Source organism: Festucalex cinctus, chromosome 2, assembly GCF_051991245.1.
Source record: "Festucalex cinctus isolate MCC-2025b chromosome 2, RoL_Fcin_1.0, whole genome shotgun sequence".
NCBI lineage: Eukaryota > Metazoa > Chordata > Actinopteri > Syngnathiformes > Syngnathidae > Festucalex > Festucalex cinctus.
Window position 1 is genome coordinate 6,231,200 of NC_135412.1, and position 18,894 is coordinate 6,250,093.

The following is an 18,894-nucleotide window of genomic DNA, read 5'->3' on the forward strand; positions in this document are numbered from 1 at the left end:
TTGCTCTGCTGCCACCTGCTGGCCGTTTGTGTAATAACTACCATTTCTGCAACCGTTCTTTGCAGTTGAGAGGCTGCATCAAAGCCTTCTGGATGCTCTAGCATTAAAAAACAAAACAAAAAAAACGTATAAATACGTCTTTGGGACACTTGAAACATATGTATATATATATATATATATATATATATATATATATATATATATATATATATATATATATATATATATATATATATATATAACTTACATTTGACGCAAAATATACCCACCCCAATGCAAATGAGACTCATTGATATACAGCGTCTAATTCACTAACGCCAGCGTAAATAGCCACGTGTAGTTTGCGGGACGCAAATAACGTTTATGGGAAGCATAAACCTGCTGCAACCTCGATCTCGGGATCATGACAGCAAGTGCATGTGGCACGGTACACGTCACTTTGCTGATTGCGCAGAGAGGAAAGAGAGAGATTTTTCTATGTTGACTTAGGACACATAACGTAACCCGGGATGATCGGCAATGGCAGGGAGGCATTTTACAATCATTTTTACGTGCCAGATGCATATAACAACTATATAGCACTTTAACAACCATGTTCTTGCCGCAAATCCATTGCCATGTGTGGTAAATCAGGTGCAAATTTTCTCCAAGCTGTCAGTTTTGTGGCCGTGTTTGCGCCAGTATATGATTGGAGCAATATCCTTAGTGAATAGGTGGGTAACTGGGCGCAGACTGCGGGTGCAGTTGTGGTGCAATATTTCGCGCAATTACCAGACACATTCTTAGTGAATATACCCCTCAGTTCTAAGCTAAAATGTATTCATTCCTTTAAAGGTTGCGAGGGCGCTATTTTCAAACAACCATTCCTGTAAGAAACAACGGATATAGAAATAATAGTTCCATTGCCAAACTGCCTCTGTGTTCAAGCAAACTGTGTTTGCACCGGGTGGTGTCTCGTTAAATGGTTTTGAAAATTTGCTGTGTTTCCATAATGCCTCACTTTCGCGTAAGAAACCGTGCATTGTTTTTGCTCTTATCCAGTTCATTGCTGTCTTTGTGCTTTTGAAAACCAAAAAAACTTCCAGACATCTGCCTTCAAGCTTGTTGGTGATGATTTCTTTGCTTCCTCCACATTGTTTCGATACGCTACCTTCGTGCAGTGAGATCACATGACGATAGAAGTCCCATAAATTTATGTGGAAAAAGAAGTACAGTATTACAAGAATTGATTGATGGTTTTATGAATCAATATTGGGATATGAAAATGAGAATTGATTTGATTTGATTAACAGATTTGATTTATTATTTTTTTAACCCAGCCCTACAACACACATCTGACTTTGTGGTCTAGATTCCATTTGCTGCTTGTAATAAAGCCAGAGCAGTAGCCATGAAACAGCAGGGCAGCTGAACCCGGTGGGACAATGTTAACAGCAACGTTATTATAGCTGGTGAATTTTCATTATGCTTTGATATTATTTCGTTTTGACTTTTGCTTTTTAAATGTAGTTTTAATTTGTTGTTGTTTTTTAAGCAGGTTAGTTTTTATTAGTTTTTTTTGTTATGATACGTTTCAATTCAGCTTTTATTAGTTTTTTAGTACAAATTAAAAATCGCACAACTCTGCCTTCAGTTAAAGTATGATTTCTATGCCGCCCATGATCCACCCAACATATGGAGCAGGATGAAACAACTCCCAACTTGAGGTTGTTTTGACATATTTAGTTTTAAACAAATAACAGTTCATTGTACTAAATAGCTCAGACGGGGAAATGTGTCACACTTTTTGTTGATACCTTACTGCTGCTTCATCTTGAATCTTTAGCTCTTGTTTCCAAAATTGTAACACCTTCAGGGCATTCAAATTTTGATATTCGACTGTAATTGGATTCTTCTTTATCAAGAACTTTGACAAAGTTCCTGAACGCCACTAATCCTGGGTCTTTATTAAGCTCTATTATTTGCTCTCTCTATGTGTAAAGTTTAGCATGAATACAGGACTGTCTCAGAAAATTAGAATATTGTGATAAAGTCTATTATTTTCTGTAATGTAATTAAATAAGCAAAAATGCCACACATTCTGGATTCATTACAAATCAACTGAAATATTGCAAGCCTTTTATTGTTTTAATATTGCTGATTATGGCTTTATTTTTTACTTGGTCTGAGGAAAAATTCTAATATTTTGGGATAGGATATTTGAGTTTTCTTAAGATGTAAGTCATAATGAAGTCAATATGAAAATAAAAGGCCTGCAATATTTCAGTTGATTTGTAATTAATCCAGAATGTATTGCATTTTTGCTTATTTAATTGCATTACAGAAAATAATGACACTTTATCACAATATTATAATTTTCGGAGACAGTCCTGTATACATTCAGTTTCCGTATTGATTCACAATCCAGGTTTTAGGGTTTCAAAAGTTCTGAATGTAATAATCCACCAGGAGCTTCCACGGTTGACAAAATGCTTTCCAGCCCGTTGCACATTTTTGTATATTGCACATGATTCTATAATTAATTTATGTCGTTGATGTTGTTACCGCCATGTTTCCTGCATTACGACGATAACTTCTCCCTTCATCAATCCATCAAATGACACCAGCCAAACCTCTTTCCCCTGAGAAGGATCATCCGTTGGGTTCACTTTATCAACTCCCTCTAGAGTGACTGAAGGGGGGCAGTCAAGTAAGCGCTAGCATGCTTCGACATAAATAATTGAATTCAACCGTGTAGCATGTACAAACACATGGCCGTCATCAATCATGCATGGTTACAATCAAAATGAATTTGTGATGAGGACTAGCGCAGCTCTCCACTACCTGCCCGATATGGTGGGCTCCCATTTTTCTGTGTAGGGGAAGGATATGTGGCAATGTAGAGATAATAACAGTGACCAGTGCAGATGATGAGCCTCAATTATTCAATTAAGCCGCCCGGATAATCACATTCATTTGTGAGGATTCAGATAAGCAGAGTTTTGGCTGTGAAGTGACCCATATTTAATTTAATCTTTTCCTCAGCAGTGCTTGCAATCTTACTGCCATGTGATGATAGATACAGTAAGCACAAAGATTGCCTTGTCTGTCAACAAAATGTGAAATGTTGTTATTTATTAGTGGCCAAGAATTTGAGTGGTGGGTTGCAAAACCTTGCAAATTTAATTATGAATCTTATGAAGCACATATGTTCTACTCCTTCTGACTCAAAATGCTCTGGAAAGAGCGAAATATTGCTTGCAAAGATGGAATGATTAACAAAACTTTTTTATGAAATTGGTTGCGTACCACAAGCGGCAAAAGAGGCACCGCAAACAATATTATTCCACAACAGAAGAAGAAAATGCATTAATAAGCGGGAAAAGAAATTCAAAGAAAACAGGGAAACATAAATGCAGCCTTGCTGTTTTTTTTTCTCTACCTTAACTCTTTGACTGCCAAAAACATTTAATGACGTATTCTAAAATCCTAATGAATGCTGCCAAAAACGTTAATTTACATTATTACGTTTTTGTTTTCTCTCAATGGGCAGCGCAACGTCTTGAGCTGCCTTGTCACTAAACAAAAAAATATTAGTGTCAAAGTCACTGTTGTGCATAAAAAATGTATCTTTTCACAAAATGCTTGTTTTTCTCTTAATATTTTTGTATTTTCGCTTATGTCACTCCAATGACCTAATTTCAAATGGTGATTACTAAAGAACGGAATAAGGTAGAAACATACTTTTTTTTTTCTCATGAAAGAATGGAATCCAATCTTTCATATGGTATCCACCATATTTATGCCATCATACCGCACAATATTCTGTTTGCTTTGAAAGATGAGTGAAAATGCTCCAAATCGGCTGGCACGGTTGGGGTTTTTTTGATAACGTTTGGCAGTCAAAGAGTTAACTCCCTATTTTCTGTGCAGGAGAGAAAAAGGATGATATATGTAACCAGCATGTACACTATATGAACTCATGTTCACTAAAATAATTTGAGTCACATTAATGTAATTTCAGCCTATTCTCTTGGGATATCGCTGAGGCAGTGTATCATCACAGTGCGGGGGAATCCCTCAGTGGTATACTATCTCCTTTCGCTTCCGCTAAGTGTTAAAATAACCCATACTAAGGAAAAGAAAGAAAAAAAAAATCAAGATGCAGGATGGTATTGGTGGTTGAATTGACCCTTTACTTCTAAATGACAGGATCTCCCTTCAATAAAAAAGGATAATTCCTTCATTTAGTTTCTTTTTTTACTGAATTGTATTATTCCTGATGTATTGCTTCAAAAATGCTAAGAAGGCCAAAGCAAAGAAACAACAAATGAAAAAGGAGACACATAGGTTCTTGTAATTTTTGATTTTGATTTTGTAATTTTAATTATAAACATATGTACTTGAAATGGTAAAGGAATCGGCATATGAGAGGATGGACATGGTTAAAATTCAAAAGAGACGCATGCAGAAATTGAGTTAAACAGGTGAGATAAACATTTAAAATTTGGTAGCAACACACTAATAATGCACTTTCACCATTAATACCAATCTTCAAACACACTGAAATAAATTGCATCTTAGTGTGCTTTTCCGCCATGCCTGTCATTTATTCGTAATAGTAGAACGGCCAAAGAGGGCGCCAATGCCTGTTATTGGCAGCCCTCAAGACAATACAGTACCTTGAAATGGAATAGGTACTCGCATCCCTACTTATTTTTGTTGATAATAATAATAATTAATATTTATGTGAAGACATCCATCATATTAATGATTTCTCACAATTATTAAGAAAGAGATAAATACTATACACTGGCAATATGGCCAAAAAATAAAATCTAAATTTTTTTCTGTCATTCTGGACGATTACGATTTTACTCGATTTTAATCAAAAGTTTAAAAAAAAACAAAAAAAAAACATTTAAACAAGGTTTGATTCATTCAAAAATTAATCTTGTGCAAAATGTTCAGACAATAACGTACACAAATTTTTAATCAGTTTTAAGGTAAATTTAACATAGCTAGTTCAAAAAAAGTTACTCATATCTTTTGCATAAATGCCACATAACTTGAGCAAAAAAAAATACTCACAGCTTTTGTTCAACATAAATGCCATACATAGCTTACAAAAAAAAAAAAAACTACTTATGGCGTTTGCATAATTTAAATGCCACAAAGCCTGTGCAAAAAAAGCTACTCATAGCCTTTTGTTCAACTTACCAGGCCTCCCTGATAGTTTTTTTTTTTTTTTTTGGGGGGGGGGGGGGGGGGGGGGGGGTTGGGGGGGGGGGGTTGAACATCTTGGGAATTCTTAAATTCTTAACAACCCCTGTCAAAATAATTAGTGGAACAACACCTTTCAGTGCATTGAAATTAACAAGGAACATTTGCCCATTCTAAATATTTACAGCCATCACTTTTATCCAGCAGCATGTGGCCCCTTGAGGCCAATTACGTTCCCTCCGCCTGGAAGTATGATGGGTGATAAAAGACGTGCAAGTATATTAAGCCACACTGTAGAGAAATTATCTGTGAGACCTATATACAGTAGGATAATAATGGTGACACAGTTAGGGTCTACACTGGTGAGCATACAGCAGTTACCTTCCTTATTTGTTGTAACCAAGAGAAGCTGATGCCATACAAGCCAGACATGCCAAAAAGAAGAAAAAAAAAGACTGGGTGCAAGAAAAACAGCTAACTAGTAGGAAAAAAGGGGAAAAAAACTGTCAGCATGAGCATTTGGTGAACAGAGATCTTTTCAGCGCTCCACCATGAATCGCTCTTTCTTTCGCCCACGTGCAGCCGTGGGATGACTCGCTTATTCAGCCTGTTCGTGGAACTCGCTGCTGACCGTTTGCCCACGTGAGAGGGTCTGTAAATTAATTTCCCCTAAAACAGCAGCTACATGTGATGGGATCAGAGGCTTTGATAACGCTTGCTTCAGCGAATCCTGGCTCGTCACCGAAGACTTCACAGTTGGAGTGTGGACAGTAAGTGTCACGACAGCAACCAATGATGAACATGAATAAACACTCTTTCTGACTGGATGATAAAATTAAGAATGAATTAAAAATATGGATCTGTTCACCTTGCATTCAGCAAACATTGTCTTCTTATATTCCCCATGTCAATGCAGCTTTAGGAAGTGTCTCTTTAGTTTTGCTAGCAACTTGCAAATCATGTAGTTTGAACCCTGACTCCCATCACTTAGCTCATCTATATTTATAGAGCACTTTAAAACAACTGTTTTCTCAAGTTAGAACACAGGGGCAGCCGGTAGAGCACAATAAAAACAGCAGAGGCCCCAGAATTGAACCCTGTGGAACACCATCCTTCTGTTACAAATGTCAATTTATTTTGCACATATTAGTCTGACCACTTTGGATTTTTTTTTTCTCACCATAGTTACTATGAAAGGATTAAAATAAAGAAATCACATGACATACCATCACAACAGGTACAAGTCGACTTCTGAGTGCACCAAATAATCTGCAGTCAATGATAGCCAAGTGGGGCGTGTCATCACAAATCAAACGACTCGGGGTGTGTGCCTTGACCTCCACCGAACCCCTGACCGAGACTGAATCATCGAACCCCTGGGGTTCGATCCAGGTTAAGAACCAGACATGCTCATACTGTTTCCTGAGAAAGTAAGATTAAATTGCCATTTAATCATCAAAACGCCAAACAATAATTAACTCATTCACTCCCAGTGAAGATTATCCTATGCCCTAGAAAAAGGTACAAACAACGAGAAGTTGAACATGTATCCCTATGATGGCGATGATTAATTAACTCATTCACTCCCAGCAATTTTCACAGACGCAATCCCGTTCGCTCCCGGCTGTTTTACTGGATTTTGACTGATTTTGCAAGGCCCACAGAATATTGTGTTCTATTGCTATAAAGGCATGGAATCTATCAAAAGAAAGATTAAAGTCTCTTCTTTCATCAGGAAAAAAAAGTATGTTTCTATCTGTTTCCGTTTTGCAGCAATTAGCATTAGAAGAGAGCTAAATTTGATCAGTTTTCACAAATGTATTTAAAATTTTAAGTAATTGAGGTTTTTTTCTAGATGGCCCTGGTTGATCTCCTTTGCTCTGCTGCCACCTGCTGGCCGTTTGTGTAATAACTACCATTTCTGCAACCGTTCTTTGCAGTTGAGAGGCTGCATCAAAGCCTTCTGGATGCTCTAGCATAAAAAAACAAAAAAAAACAAAAAAAAAGTATAAATACGTCTTTGGGACACTTGAAACATGAAACAAAAACGTATTTACACGTTATTGGGAGCAAATGAGTTAATATTTTTGAAAATGTCTAATATTGGCCAGCATAATCTGACAGACTCTAATAATAACATGGGCCCTAGAGGGGTCATAAAAGTGACTAAATATAGCAAAAATGTTGCATAATTGGCACATTGCAGATACATGTTGACACCCTTGTTAACTTGCACTGTCCACACACATCAAAATAAAAGTAGCACTTGCAGAACTTTGATTATACATGTAAAGCATCTTCATAAACATGAAGATGTGACATTCAAAACAGAGGCAGAAGATTTTTCAGGATGTATTTTCATTTGCTTACAGTAATAATCACTCCCTCAGCAGGTTCCCCTGATCTATTTTGCTGGCTCTGATCTTGTCCCTACGTGCCCCCAGTGCACCCCAAACACATTTCGGAAGTAATTAGTGTGTCTCATCGAGGCCGTTTTCACATCTGCTGGATGAGGAGCTTGCGCCCTCATAAAGGCGCAGGGGGCAGTGGGAACGCCACACCGACATACCTGCTGTGCCAGATGCTGTCACTGTGCTGTTTTTTGTTTCAATAAATATTTACATCTCACAGCTCTCGCTCTCCCCCTCCCTCTCTCTTACTCGCTCGCTTCTCCCGTATTTTTTACGCTCTTGATTTGCTGCCAGACTTGATTCGATCCACAGTTCATTTAATCAACATAGGGCAGAATTGCAAATAAGGAAAATGTCTAGAGAATATACTCACTGGCCACACACTTCATTAGGTAGGTCCAATGAGATCCAAAACAGCTGTATCAAAAGCTGCCTCATGCTGAGAAATGCATCTATTATTTTGACTTTCCTATTTAGCAAAATAATGTAGCTCAAATATGAGACACCTCCTTAAAACGGAGTTCATTTTTTCGCTAGTTAGTGCAAATTGTGTCCGAAGTGTCAATCAAAACTGGGTGTTAGTATCTTAACTCTTTGACTGGCAAAAACGTTTAATCACAATTAATAAAATCACAACGTATGCCGCCATAAACGTTAAACGACGTCAACTACGTTTTGTTTTTTTGTTTTTTTTACTTTTTTAAATCAATGGGCAGTGCAACGTCTAAGTGCAGCGCCGCCTGGTCAATGGGTTGTGGAATCAAAAACACTCACTAACGATGACCACCAGATGTCAGCATTGTATCTCTTCAATGGACTGCCCGTGTATCAAATCACAATGAAAGATGACGAAATCTGATGAAATAGAACGTTTTCAAGGATGACATGAATGATAAGGTTTTGATAACGTGCGGCAGTAAAAGAGTTTTTAATGAACTGTGGTCAATCTGAATCCTGCTCTGCTCTGTATTATTCAAAGTTTTCGCACCGTTGAGAGGAAGCCGGAGTACCTGGAGACAACCCGCACAAGTACATGGAGAAAATGCAAACCCCACATAGAAGGCCCAAATTAAGATGCGAAAACTGTGCAGCTGTGTTTAATGTTGCAGGTATATGTTTTTGCTCTTCTTTTGCCAGAGGTATTTATTGTTTTAATCATGTGTTTGTTGTCATAAGTGTAGTTTTAGTGTGAAACTGTGGTACTTGAAGGCCCTCCGATGTGAAGTTTGACGCTAAACGAGGAAGTCAAAATATTAGAAATGTATTCTCATATTCACAGTCACAGTATGCTCTTCTAATGAAGTCAATCGAGAGGCCATTGCTAATTTGTAAAGGCAAAATATTTGCTAACGTAAAACTAGATTGTGGAGGTGTACCATATGAACAGTAGGAATCAATGAACTGACAAAAGATATTTCAAACACATTTTATCCAACCCTTTTTTTTTTTGTTTGTTCACCCCAAGATACGAAAACCGTTTTTTTTCCTGCAAGTTTTTTTTTCACTTTTGCAAAATGTCTTCATTTGCATATCTGTGAAAGTAAACTAATGACTCACATTTAATTCCATACCGTCAGTTTATCCGCATCAATACTATCTTCTTTAACGTTTGTTATTGTTTCAACTGAAACATTTTATATTCAATTCCTAGAGAAATTAGGCCAGATTTTTTTTGTTTTTTTTTGTTTTTTGATACAGCAAGCAGTACTTGTTTCGATGATTCCCAAACTTTAAAGAGACAGTGTGTATTATTTAGTACCATCTCGTAGTGAATTAATAGAATGAAACATTTTTTAAGCACACACATTGCAGTACCTCAGAGAGCCCGCACTTCGTAAAGCTACAAACAATTACTGTCACATACATACTTGCCAACTTTGGTTGTGAAAAATCGGGAATCCCCCCCCTCATCAGTGCTGAACCCTATTCATTGACAGGGGGTGGTGGGTGCACAATGTGACAACAGACATGCATTTGTCGACGAGGCAACTGACCGACCGACATCCAGCAAACTATTCACCATCGACAAGCCCGAAAATTGACCGGCCGTCACGAAATTCCTGTTGCTGTCTGGTCTTCTCTTTCACGATAGTATCTCTGATGTGGGAGTCTCGTAAGTGGCCACTTACTGTACAAGCAGGCCAGGGTTGCCAGATACTGTGTCAAACAGCCCCACAATGTAAACTGTTTACTTCGCTGTAAAATCGGGAGATTAGTGAAATGTTCGATAGCCACGCGGGAGATAGCGTTGGAATTTGGGAGTCTCCCGCGTGAATCAAGAAAATTGGCAAGTTATGCCCTACCAATCATTATTTGGAGTGAGAGAGCAAACGAGCAGCCCGGCGCTCAAGAGTAGCTTGATAGCATGAACTCGCTGGAGTAACTAACAAGAGCGGCTAGCGGGAGAAGCTAGCAAGTTCGTAAATTAGTGAATGCAAAGCAGAGGGAGGGAAGCAGCGGGAGACCGAATTATGCGTCTCCGCGACGACCACCTGCAGGCCCCAGCTGTGGAAGGTAAGCGACGGTTGACCTATTGAGTCTGACACTCAGCTGCAAACACCATCAGAGGCTAACTACGTTCATAAAGTTCTTCTCCTTTGGGAATCCATAGCAGAAAGATGGTAGCAAAACATGTCAGCTTCCTGTAAGGTGTGGTGACACCTATGTCAGATAATTAGCGATTACTAGACCTATGATTATATAAAAACAATGTACAATGATGAGGTTAAAGAATCGTTGAACAAAGATGCTTTGTTATTGTTATATAATTCATTGATTGTTCCATTGATTGTGCGGGGGATGTGCTGCCAAAACTTACACCGAACCCATTTTTCTTATACATAAATGTGCAATCCGTGTTATTTTGGGTTGTGGATACAGAGACCACACAAATCCATTATTTATTTGTACAACTAATGATTTTAAAATTTATTGAATTGATGGAGTTTAACCGCCTTAAAATATTGTATCCAGCCTACCGTGAAATTCTACCAGTTAATATACAAACTAGATTTATAAAAAGGGAAAGTGAGTATAAATTAAGAGGAATATACATTTTCTCTAAACCTAAATACAGAACAAAACAAAAAGAACGACGTATTTCAACTCAAGGTGTCAGTCTATGGAACAATTTGGATTTTAAAGCAAAATCTTCTCAATCTATTTGTATTTTTTTTTTAATGTATAAAAGCATATTTACTGCCAAAATATATATCATAAAAGGACATGCAGTTGAATTATTTTTTAATTGTTTGGTAATATTGTAACACCAAAAGCGTCTTGACCGCTTGCTGTCATTGATTTTGTGTTGATTCTTTTTTGTGTGTGTTGATTAGGGGCAGACTAAACAAGTTTTACTTCTTTCTGTCCCCATTCATTTCTTTTATTTTAAAGAGTGAAATAAAGCGATTTGATTGATTGATTTGCTTGATTGATGTGATTAAACATATTTTTTTTTCCACATTATTGAAATGAATAGTGGGTTTTTAAAATGAATTAATTACTAGTTCACCACTATACACACTGTCTCTTTAATTAAGAACCAGTTTGTGAATAGTGCCGCTAAGCCTCTCTTTGGCTGGAAGAAGTGTTCACATGCGACTACTGTACAGGGAAGTGACCATTTTGAAAGGCTTTCCTCCGGGGAAGGCACTGAGCGCTGTGACTGTGCTGCTGGTCTGGCTGGATAAAGCATGACAGCGTCACAGTCATTATTTCTTTCCCTCTGATGAACCCTCACATAATTTATGGCAAAGCCATGATTTTTTTGATTGGGTAAAGGGGGAATGTGCTGAAAATGACATAAATTTGGCATTACAGCAAGGAGCACATCATTTTAAAGAAAATATTATAATAAATAATACTTCTAATTAGTGTTGTTCCGATACCGATACTGCATTAAAACAGTGGTATCGGTATCGGTGACTCCTCACAAGTAACATGTCGATACCATTAATTCCAACGGTAATATAGGATTTTGGTTGCAGCATCTTGTGTCTTGCTCATGCACGACATTCACTGATATGTGACATGTTTACTGCATGCCAATCTAAGATATCCTAGTGGTCCTTGAATGCTCTAAACCAATGGCGGGACAGCTTTTTCATGTTGAAGAAAAAAAAAAAGTTAAAAAAAATATATAAAATATCGGTCTGGTATCGGTATCGGCCGATACTGCAAAGCTGGGTATCGGTATCGGGGGCCAAAAAACGGTATCGGAACAACACTACTTCTAATATAGCTCCTATTATAACAATGAGGCTAAATGGGATTATTACTAGGGATGGGCGGGTACCGATACCAGATATCGGTATCGGGCCGATAAGTACTCGAGTACTCGTGACGCAGCCGAGTACAAGCGACCGATGGCAGAGGGGGAAGACGTTAAGTGAGTCCTCCTTGCCTGTAACTGGCGCTAGCTTGCATCAGTTTTTCACCAAAACTTCACCGGTTTGGAAATACTTCAAAATTGTGAATCTTAAACTAAAAGAGCATTTTTGTGTTTTATTTTGAGAGTTAAGACTATTCAAGAGTAACTGTGCTGTTTTTGTTTTGTTTTTTTTGGTCAGAATTTAAGGAAATATATTTGTTTAAAAATATCTTTTAGTGATTTTTTTATTTGTCAAAATGTACTACTGGTATCGGCAGTTGGTATCGGTATCGGTGAGTACTGACGGTCTGAGTATCGGTATCGGTCTGAAAAAAAGTGGTATCGAACATCCCTAATTATTACACTAGAGAAGTAAGCAAAACTTTTACGTATCTTGCTTGGCTGATTAGTAGTTGAGATATTTCCTGGATGAAACCTCATAAATCCAAAACGATAACTGTTAATGATAATGATAAATAATAATAATGATAAATGTTGGCTTTGGACCCCAGTGAGATATTGATTGAGTCTGATCCGCTCATAAATCCCAAGAAAAGCAAGAAGTTAGTGGCACATAATACGTAATCTCGCTGGATGCAGAGGTTGCTATGGAAGTGACTGGTTGAAAAGTCCAAGCCAGCAATCACCTGGTGAAGTAATCATCGAGTCATTAGTATTGATCAGCGCCCACCCAGCGTCCCTTTTGCGGTCTGGCACATAACAAAAGCTGCGGTGGTCTGATATGTTTTGTGTCAGTATTGATATTGGTTTTTGCATGTCATTTTCTAAATCTGGACCTGAACCAAATGTACTTGGTTAAGTCTTTCAATTCACACAAGGAGTCTGCAAACCCAGTCGATGGGGCGAGACGGTGCAATCACATTTCTGATGCAATTTAGGTCATTGTCTGCAAATGTTTTTCGGAGCAGTCTCAAACGTTGAAGAAGAAGAAGAAGAAGAAGAAGAAGAAGAAAAGTACAATACGACGTCTCAACACAGCCAAGCGGCATCGCCTCATTAGCGCAGCCAGTCGCAATTGTCTGATAGCTGTCAGCTGAGGAGGCTTCCTGAGAGGATGCTGCTGTATGCTGTTAACTCTGGCTCGAGAGGTTAACAAGCAGCACCAAGTGTGAGCTATAGGCTGCCATTGGCTGCTCTATTGCAAAATTTTATAAGATTTTAATGCTCTATGCAGCACTGTTTTGCCATGAATATTTGTATTTTTAATGTAAATTAACTCATTTACTCCCAATAACGTGTAAATACGTTTTGTTTTGTTTTTTTAATGTTCTAAGTGTCCCAAAGACGTATTTATACGTTTTGTTTTTTTTTTGTTTTATGCTAGGGCATACAGAAGGCTTTGATGCAGCCTCTCAACTGCAAGGAACGGTTGCAGAAATTGTAGTTGTTACACAAACGGCCAGCAGGTGGCAGCAGAGTATAACAGGTCAACCAGCGCCATGTAGAAAAAAAAAAGCTGAATTACTTACAATTTTAAATAGATTTGTGAAAACTGATGAAACTTAGCTCACTTATAATGCTAATTGCTGCAAAACGGAAACAGATAGAAACATACTTTTTTTTTCCTGATGAAAGAAGAGACTTTAATCTTTCTTTTGATAGGTCCCATGCTTTTATAGCAATTGAACACAATATTCTGTGGGCCTTGCAAAATCAGTCAAAATCCAGTAAAACAGCCGGGAGCGAACGGGATTGCGTCTGTGAAAATTGCTGGGAGTGAATGAGTTAATTAATCATCGCCATCATAGGGATACATGTTCAACTTCTCGTTGTTTGTACCTTTTTCTAGGCCATAGGATAATCTTCCCAAGCAGTAAAACTCAAGTGTCTGTCAATGTTCCAAACGATGACTTAGAACCACAACCTCCCTATAGTCCACGTTCACACCTTTAAGAGATCAAAATCTCCATCCCCAGCTATTGCATTATCACCGGATTTGACAGGGCTTAAATTTGAACCTATTTGTTCCCTGGGGGCCTTTACTGTAAGGTGCAATGATGTACTGCAAGCGCAGGCATTCAAATAATCCGTGCCAAGAAAACCATCCAATCTGATGTACGTCATACAGTATAACGGGTTGAAAGGCAACCGGTGATTTACATTGGCACCCGCTACATTTGTAATTATGTACTAGCGCCAATTATGCATTTGTGTTTAAGAACAGGCAAGGATAGATGGTTTTATGTGAACACAAACAAGCAACGTCCATGCATCCATCCATCCATTTTCTTGACCGCTTATTCCTCACAAGGGTCACGGGAGGGGGGTGCTGGCGCCTATCTCAGCTGGCTATGGGCAGTAGGCGGGGGACACCCTGGACTGGTTGCCAGTCAATCGCAGGGCACAAACAAGCAATGTTTATGATGTAAATTAGGGGTGTGCTCAAAAAATCGATACGGCAATATATCATTGCGGGTCTCATTGCAATACACGTATCGATACGCAGACGTCAGAATCGATATTGCTCGTTAACTTTAAATCGGCACTTCACGTTTGCCTTTGCGGCTTCCATTGTACCTAAAAAATAAAAACCAGCTGCGTCTTTGAAGTTAATTGCCTTCAATTAATGCAAAAATAGCTCAACTGTGATTGGACACTGTGTCTTGCTAAGAAAAATGAAAGCAGAGGAAGAATGTCAACATTTATTTATTTATAAATTTAACATGGCACGTGTCTCAGTGTACCAATTTTCCTATACTTTGTTTTAAAAAATAAAAATAAAATAAAATGTCTCTTATATGTGGGATATACAGTGATACCTCAGCTCACGAACATAATTGGTTCCCAGAAAGTGTGTGCAAGGCGAAAAGTTTGTCTTCTGAACATTTATTTCCCATAAGAAACCATTAAAATGAGAATAATCCGTTCCCAGGTCCCTATAAAACATAATTTTATACTAAATAAGCCTTAAAACTACACAAAAATATACCTTATTTTATGTATAATAAATGTGCTATTGTATTGTAATTAAAGAAATAAACTGTACTGTATAATAAAGTCGTTTTATTCACCTTTGTGATGGTAGTTCGTGAGGATGGTAGCAATGGTAGACTTACTTCATTCGCGAGCGTTTCACCGCGTAGTGTTTATGGAACGGTTGCTGCTCATTCGCGCTTTCGTGCTCACCGGAGCGGAGGAGGCGTGTCTCTTGGTGAACGAGGAAGTGGAGAACTTTAGCGAGTCAACAAAAAGTGAGCACCGCCAACTACTTTCACCTCTTTCCTGGGACTAAACAGCCGTGGCACGATTTTCTCCTTTTTTGAGGTACGTGATGGCACTTTCGCTTTTTTTAGTGGCGCGAACTCCATTGACTACAATGCAAACGCGCCGCCGTCAATCGCCGTCCCTCGCTTTTGGCGAGAACGTAGCATTAGGCTTAACACTAGCCTGTGGTGGGGTCTTTTTCGGTCCCATTATAGCAAAAGTACACTCAAAATGGTCCAAAATGTCTATCAAACACAAACCGCGTCCGCACTAAAAGAAAGGGGGTGACGAACTGGGTGACGCCGTGAGCGTGCGTCAGCTTCTCGTGGCCGCCACCGTGGCGCTGTTCGACCGCGTGGTTTGGTTCGTCCGCCGAAAACTAGTTCGTCAGCAGAGACTATATACTCGCGAATTTAATGTTCGTGAGGCGAAAAGTTCGTGAGCGTAAGCGTTCATCAGCCGAGGTATCACTGTATATGTATCGCGATACGTATCGTATCGTGAGTCCTAGGGATAGACCGATAATCGGCCCCGGCCGATTATCGGCGCCGATATTTGGCATTTTGACAAATATCGGCATCGGCCATGTTTTGAATCTGAAGGCCGATAAAGCTCACTGAGCAGGGGATACTTGCGTACGTAGCGAATTTGGGGTTTTCATCAGGATTTGTAAGATGTTCGCAGTCAGTTTTTATTTGTCGTAAACACATTTGGAACATATTCACACAATTTTTCACCGCGAAAATCTTTTTGAAACGTTTTTACGAACCCTAACAAAAACCCCAAATGAGCTACATTCACATGAATTTGTTACTCAGTGAGAAATTATATATAGTTTGAAAGAATTCCCCCCCCCTCCCAATTTTACTGCAAATGAATATCGGCTTGAAATATCGGTTATCGGCCGACTTGACGACAAATAATCTGTATCGGTATCGGCCTTGAAAAAACCATATCGGTCTATCACTAATCGTGACCCCTGTATCGTGATACGTATCGTATCGTGAGGTTGGTGGCAATACCCAGCCCTAATGTAAATCCACTCACCATGTTGACTTCGGACACCATATCTATGCTGGCCACATCTATGCTCATCCCGACTGCTACTGGGGCCCCTGGAAGAGGTTAAACAGCTCGTTATTATGCGTGTAGGCCCACAACTGACCACAACACAATTCATGGCGCAAAAAAAATAAATAAAAATAAATAAAAAAATCATGCTGCTGGGGCGGCTTAATGATGGGTGAATACCTCCAAAGTCTGGCCTCAGTCGAATGTCGTACCCTTTCAGGAGTTTATCCACCGTCTCCTTCACGAATGACATGTTGCCAGGCTCGTTCACACTGAAACGACAAAAGAAAAAAAAACTGAATAAATCTTCACCGTGCATCATTGCAAACCTGTCTAGTAACCTTGACTTGGCCACACGGCGCGAGCGATCGCTCACCTTTTGGCGCAACACACTATGGACCCGACCACCAGTGCGGACAAGACGCGAGTCTTGTGCAAAGTCAACATGTTCACCAACACATACGACAGCAAAGGCAGCGACGGCGGCGAAAAATGCAAGAGTCTCCTCGATCAACAGCCTCTCAAATCCATTGATCATCCATGAGGAAAAAAAAGTCGGTGGGGAGAGGGCGCGCGTTTTGGAGTCAACAGCTCAGATGTGAAATGCGGGCCGACATCGTTTTCCCCCGTCCAATAACTGGTGTTGTGGTCTGACTGTTTGCAGGAGCGTTGAGCATTCAGGAGCGCATATTGATGAGGAGGGTGGACGAGAAAAGGCTGCTGCTGCTGCCGCCGCTGCTTGCCGATGATGCTGGCGGCGGCGAAGGCACACTCGTCTCGTTCAAATGAGAGACGGAGCCCGACACACTTGCACGCTGCAAGAAATGCCGTGGCAACAACAGGGGCGTTCCTGCTATTTAGCAGATTTCCCCACATCACTTGTTTCCTAATAAAACATTTGCCGTCTGCTCTTTTTTTTTTTTTTTTTTTTTACCAGCCATTCCTCCAGAATTAAGTTAAGAATATAACATCATACATGATGTGACCCGATTGTGTCATTTGTTGATAAACTTGATGATAATTTTGATTAATTAATTCATTTTTTGGTGACAAATCAGGAAATTCTCATTGAAATTGATTTTAGGCTATCACTGCTTCAGCACGTCTTTTACATGCAGAACTTCCGAGTTCATTTTCCTTGAATCACAATGGGTTTGTTTGTTTTTTTACACTTTTTATAGCGTTCCATCTGCAGCAACCCACTCACTCCCCTTTATTTCCTCTAAAAATGGTAGGACTTGAACACAATCCTGGCTTTGGAGGGGGGGTTGGCTGCATTAATCAATTCAACCTAATTGATCAATGCTTGTGATTGATCGTCAAATGTTTGTTAATCGATTTGATTCACAATTGGCTCTCGTCATGCCATCAGTTATTATAGTGTGAAGTGGAGAATTCCGTTGGTCAGCCAGGGTGATTTGGGAGAACGGTAGTGGGCGTGGTTTTAGGGTTTTGGACCTGCTTACCTGCTCGTGTCATATATAGCGAACAACTTCTTATTTCCGTCAACAGCATTCCTGAAAAACAGTTCAAACAATTAATTAGCTCTATAATGAAGCTTTCAATTTTATTTTTTTTTGTCAGGATCAAAGAAACATCTTTAGCTGAGGAGATGTCCACGCATCATGAAGTTTTAAAGATCAAGTACAATATATGCAGGACTAGGGATGTCACGATAAGGGCAATATCGTGATATCGCGATATTAAAACTCCCACAATATCGTCGTCGTCATGTTCACAATATTTAAAAGGAACACATCTGTTAAAAAAAAGTCAGGTTGATTTCCACTTGTGCAGTTCTAGCTCCCTCTATTGGCTAGTTTATTAGTGCAATTAAATTTTCATTAGGGATGTTTTGGCCTTCTATGTTTAAAATCTAGGCTAATTGTCAGATGAAAGGGGAACCTAATTTGCTTGTGAAGCGATCAATGTGTGCTTGCATGGTTTATTTGCATTGCTGTTATGCACAAAAGCACAATATTGTGCTTTTTTTTTAAAGTATGAGCTCTCTATTTTTTTTTATTTTTTATTTTTTTACTATATTGTGATCTTTTTTAAATCGCCAACGCCCCCACAATATCGTGATAATATCGTATCGTGATGTTTGGATATCGTTACATCCCTATGCAGCACACATATTAACATAACTTCCTCTGTAGCCCACAAAAAAAGAAAAAGAAAAAAACTCCCCCACACACCCAATAGGTCACTATCCAGCGGAGCTGTCCACTGCCCACACAGTGCTGAAGTCAGCCTCCTCAGAGGAAACTGAGTTCTGTAGCTTACAGACTGTATTCCTCTCAGTCTTCATTTATCCTCGAGCAGGTGCACACGGCAGGAGGATCCATTTCAAACACCAAACCGTATTCAGTGAATCATGGAACACGGGTACCCTCTTATGGCAACCGTCAGGATGAGTTTACTTTGAGGTGTTCAATTTGAGGTAGAGATTCACAGCAATTAGTTTTAATTAGAGAGAGCAAAATTAAGCTAAAGTAGGCCACCCATCGGTGCAATACACATTAATTAATTATTTTCCACACAATGTAGCCTATATATCGTTTTTATTTTGTTTTCAATGTTTAATTCTTACTAATTACATATTGCAAATTCAAT

At 39.0% G+C, this 18,894-nt stretch overlaps 1 protein-coding gene across 3 annotated transcripts in view; it reads right to left on the bottom strand.

Annotated features, from left to right (window-relative positions):
- The window catches only part of LOC144013490 (gamma-aminobutyric acid receptor subunit beta-3-like), a 64,449-nt gene that overhangs the window by 25,058 nt on the left and 20,497 nt on the right, over positions 1-18,894 (bottom strand). For 2 of the 3 annotated variants that reach the window (XM_077512445.1, XM_077512446.1), the window contains 3 exons: positions 17,745-17,795; positions 16,459-16,550; positions 16,255-16,322 (listed from right to left, as the gene is read on the bottom strand). In XM_077512445.1, the coding sequence (XP_077368571.1) occupies positions 16,255-16,322; positions 16,459-16,550; positions 17,745-17,795 (211 nt within the window). Of the gene's footprint in view, positions 1-16,254; positions 16,323-16,458; positions 16,551-16,654; positions 17,106-17,744; positions 17,796-18,894 lie in introns of those variants that run through there. The other variant, XM_077512447.1, reaches the window with a different exon arrangement.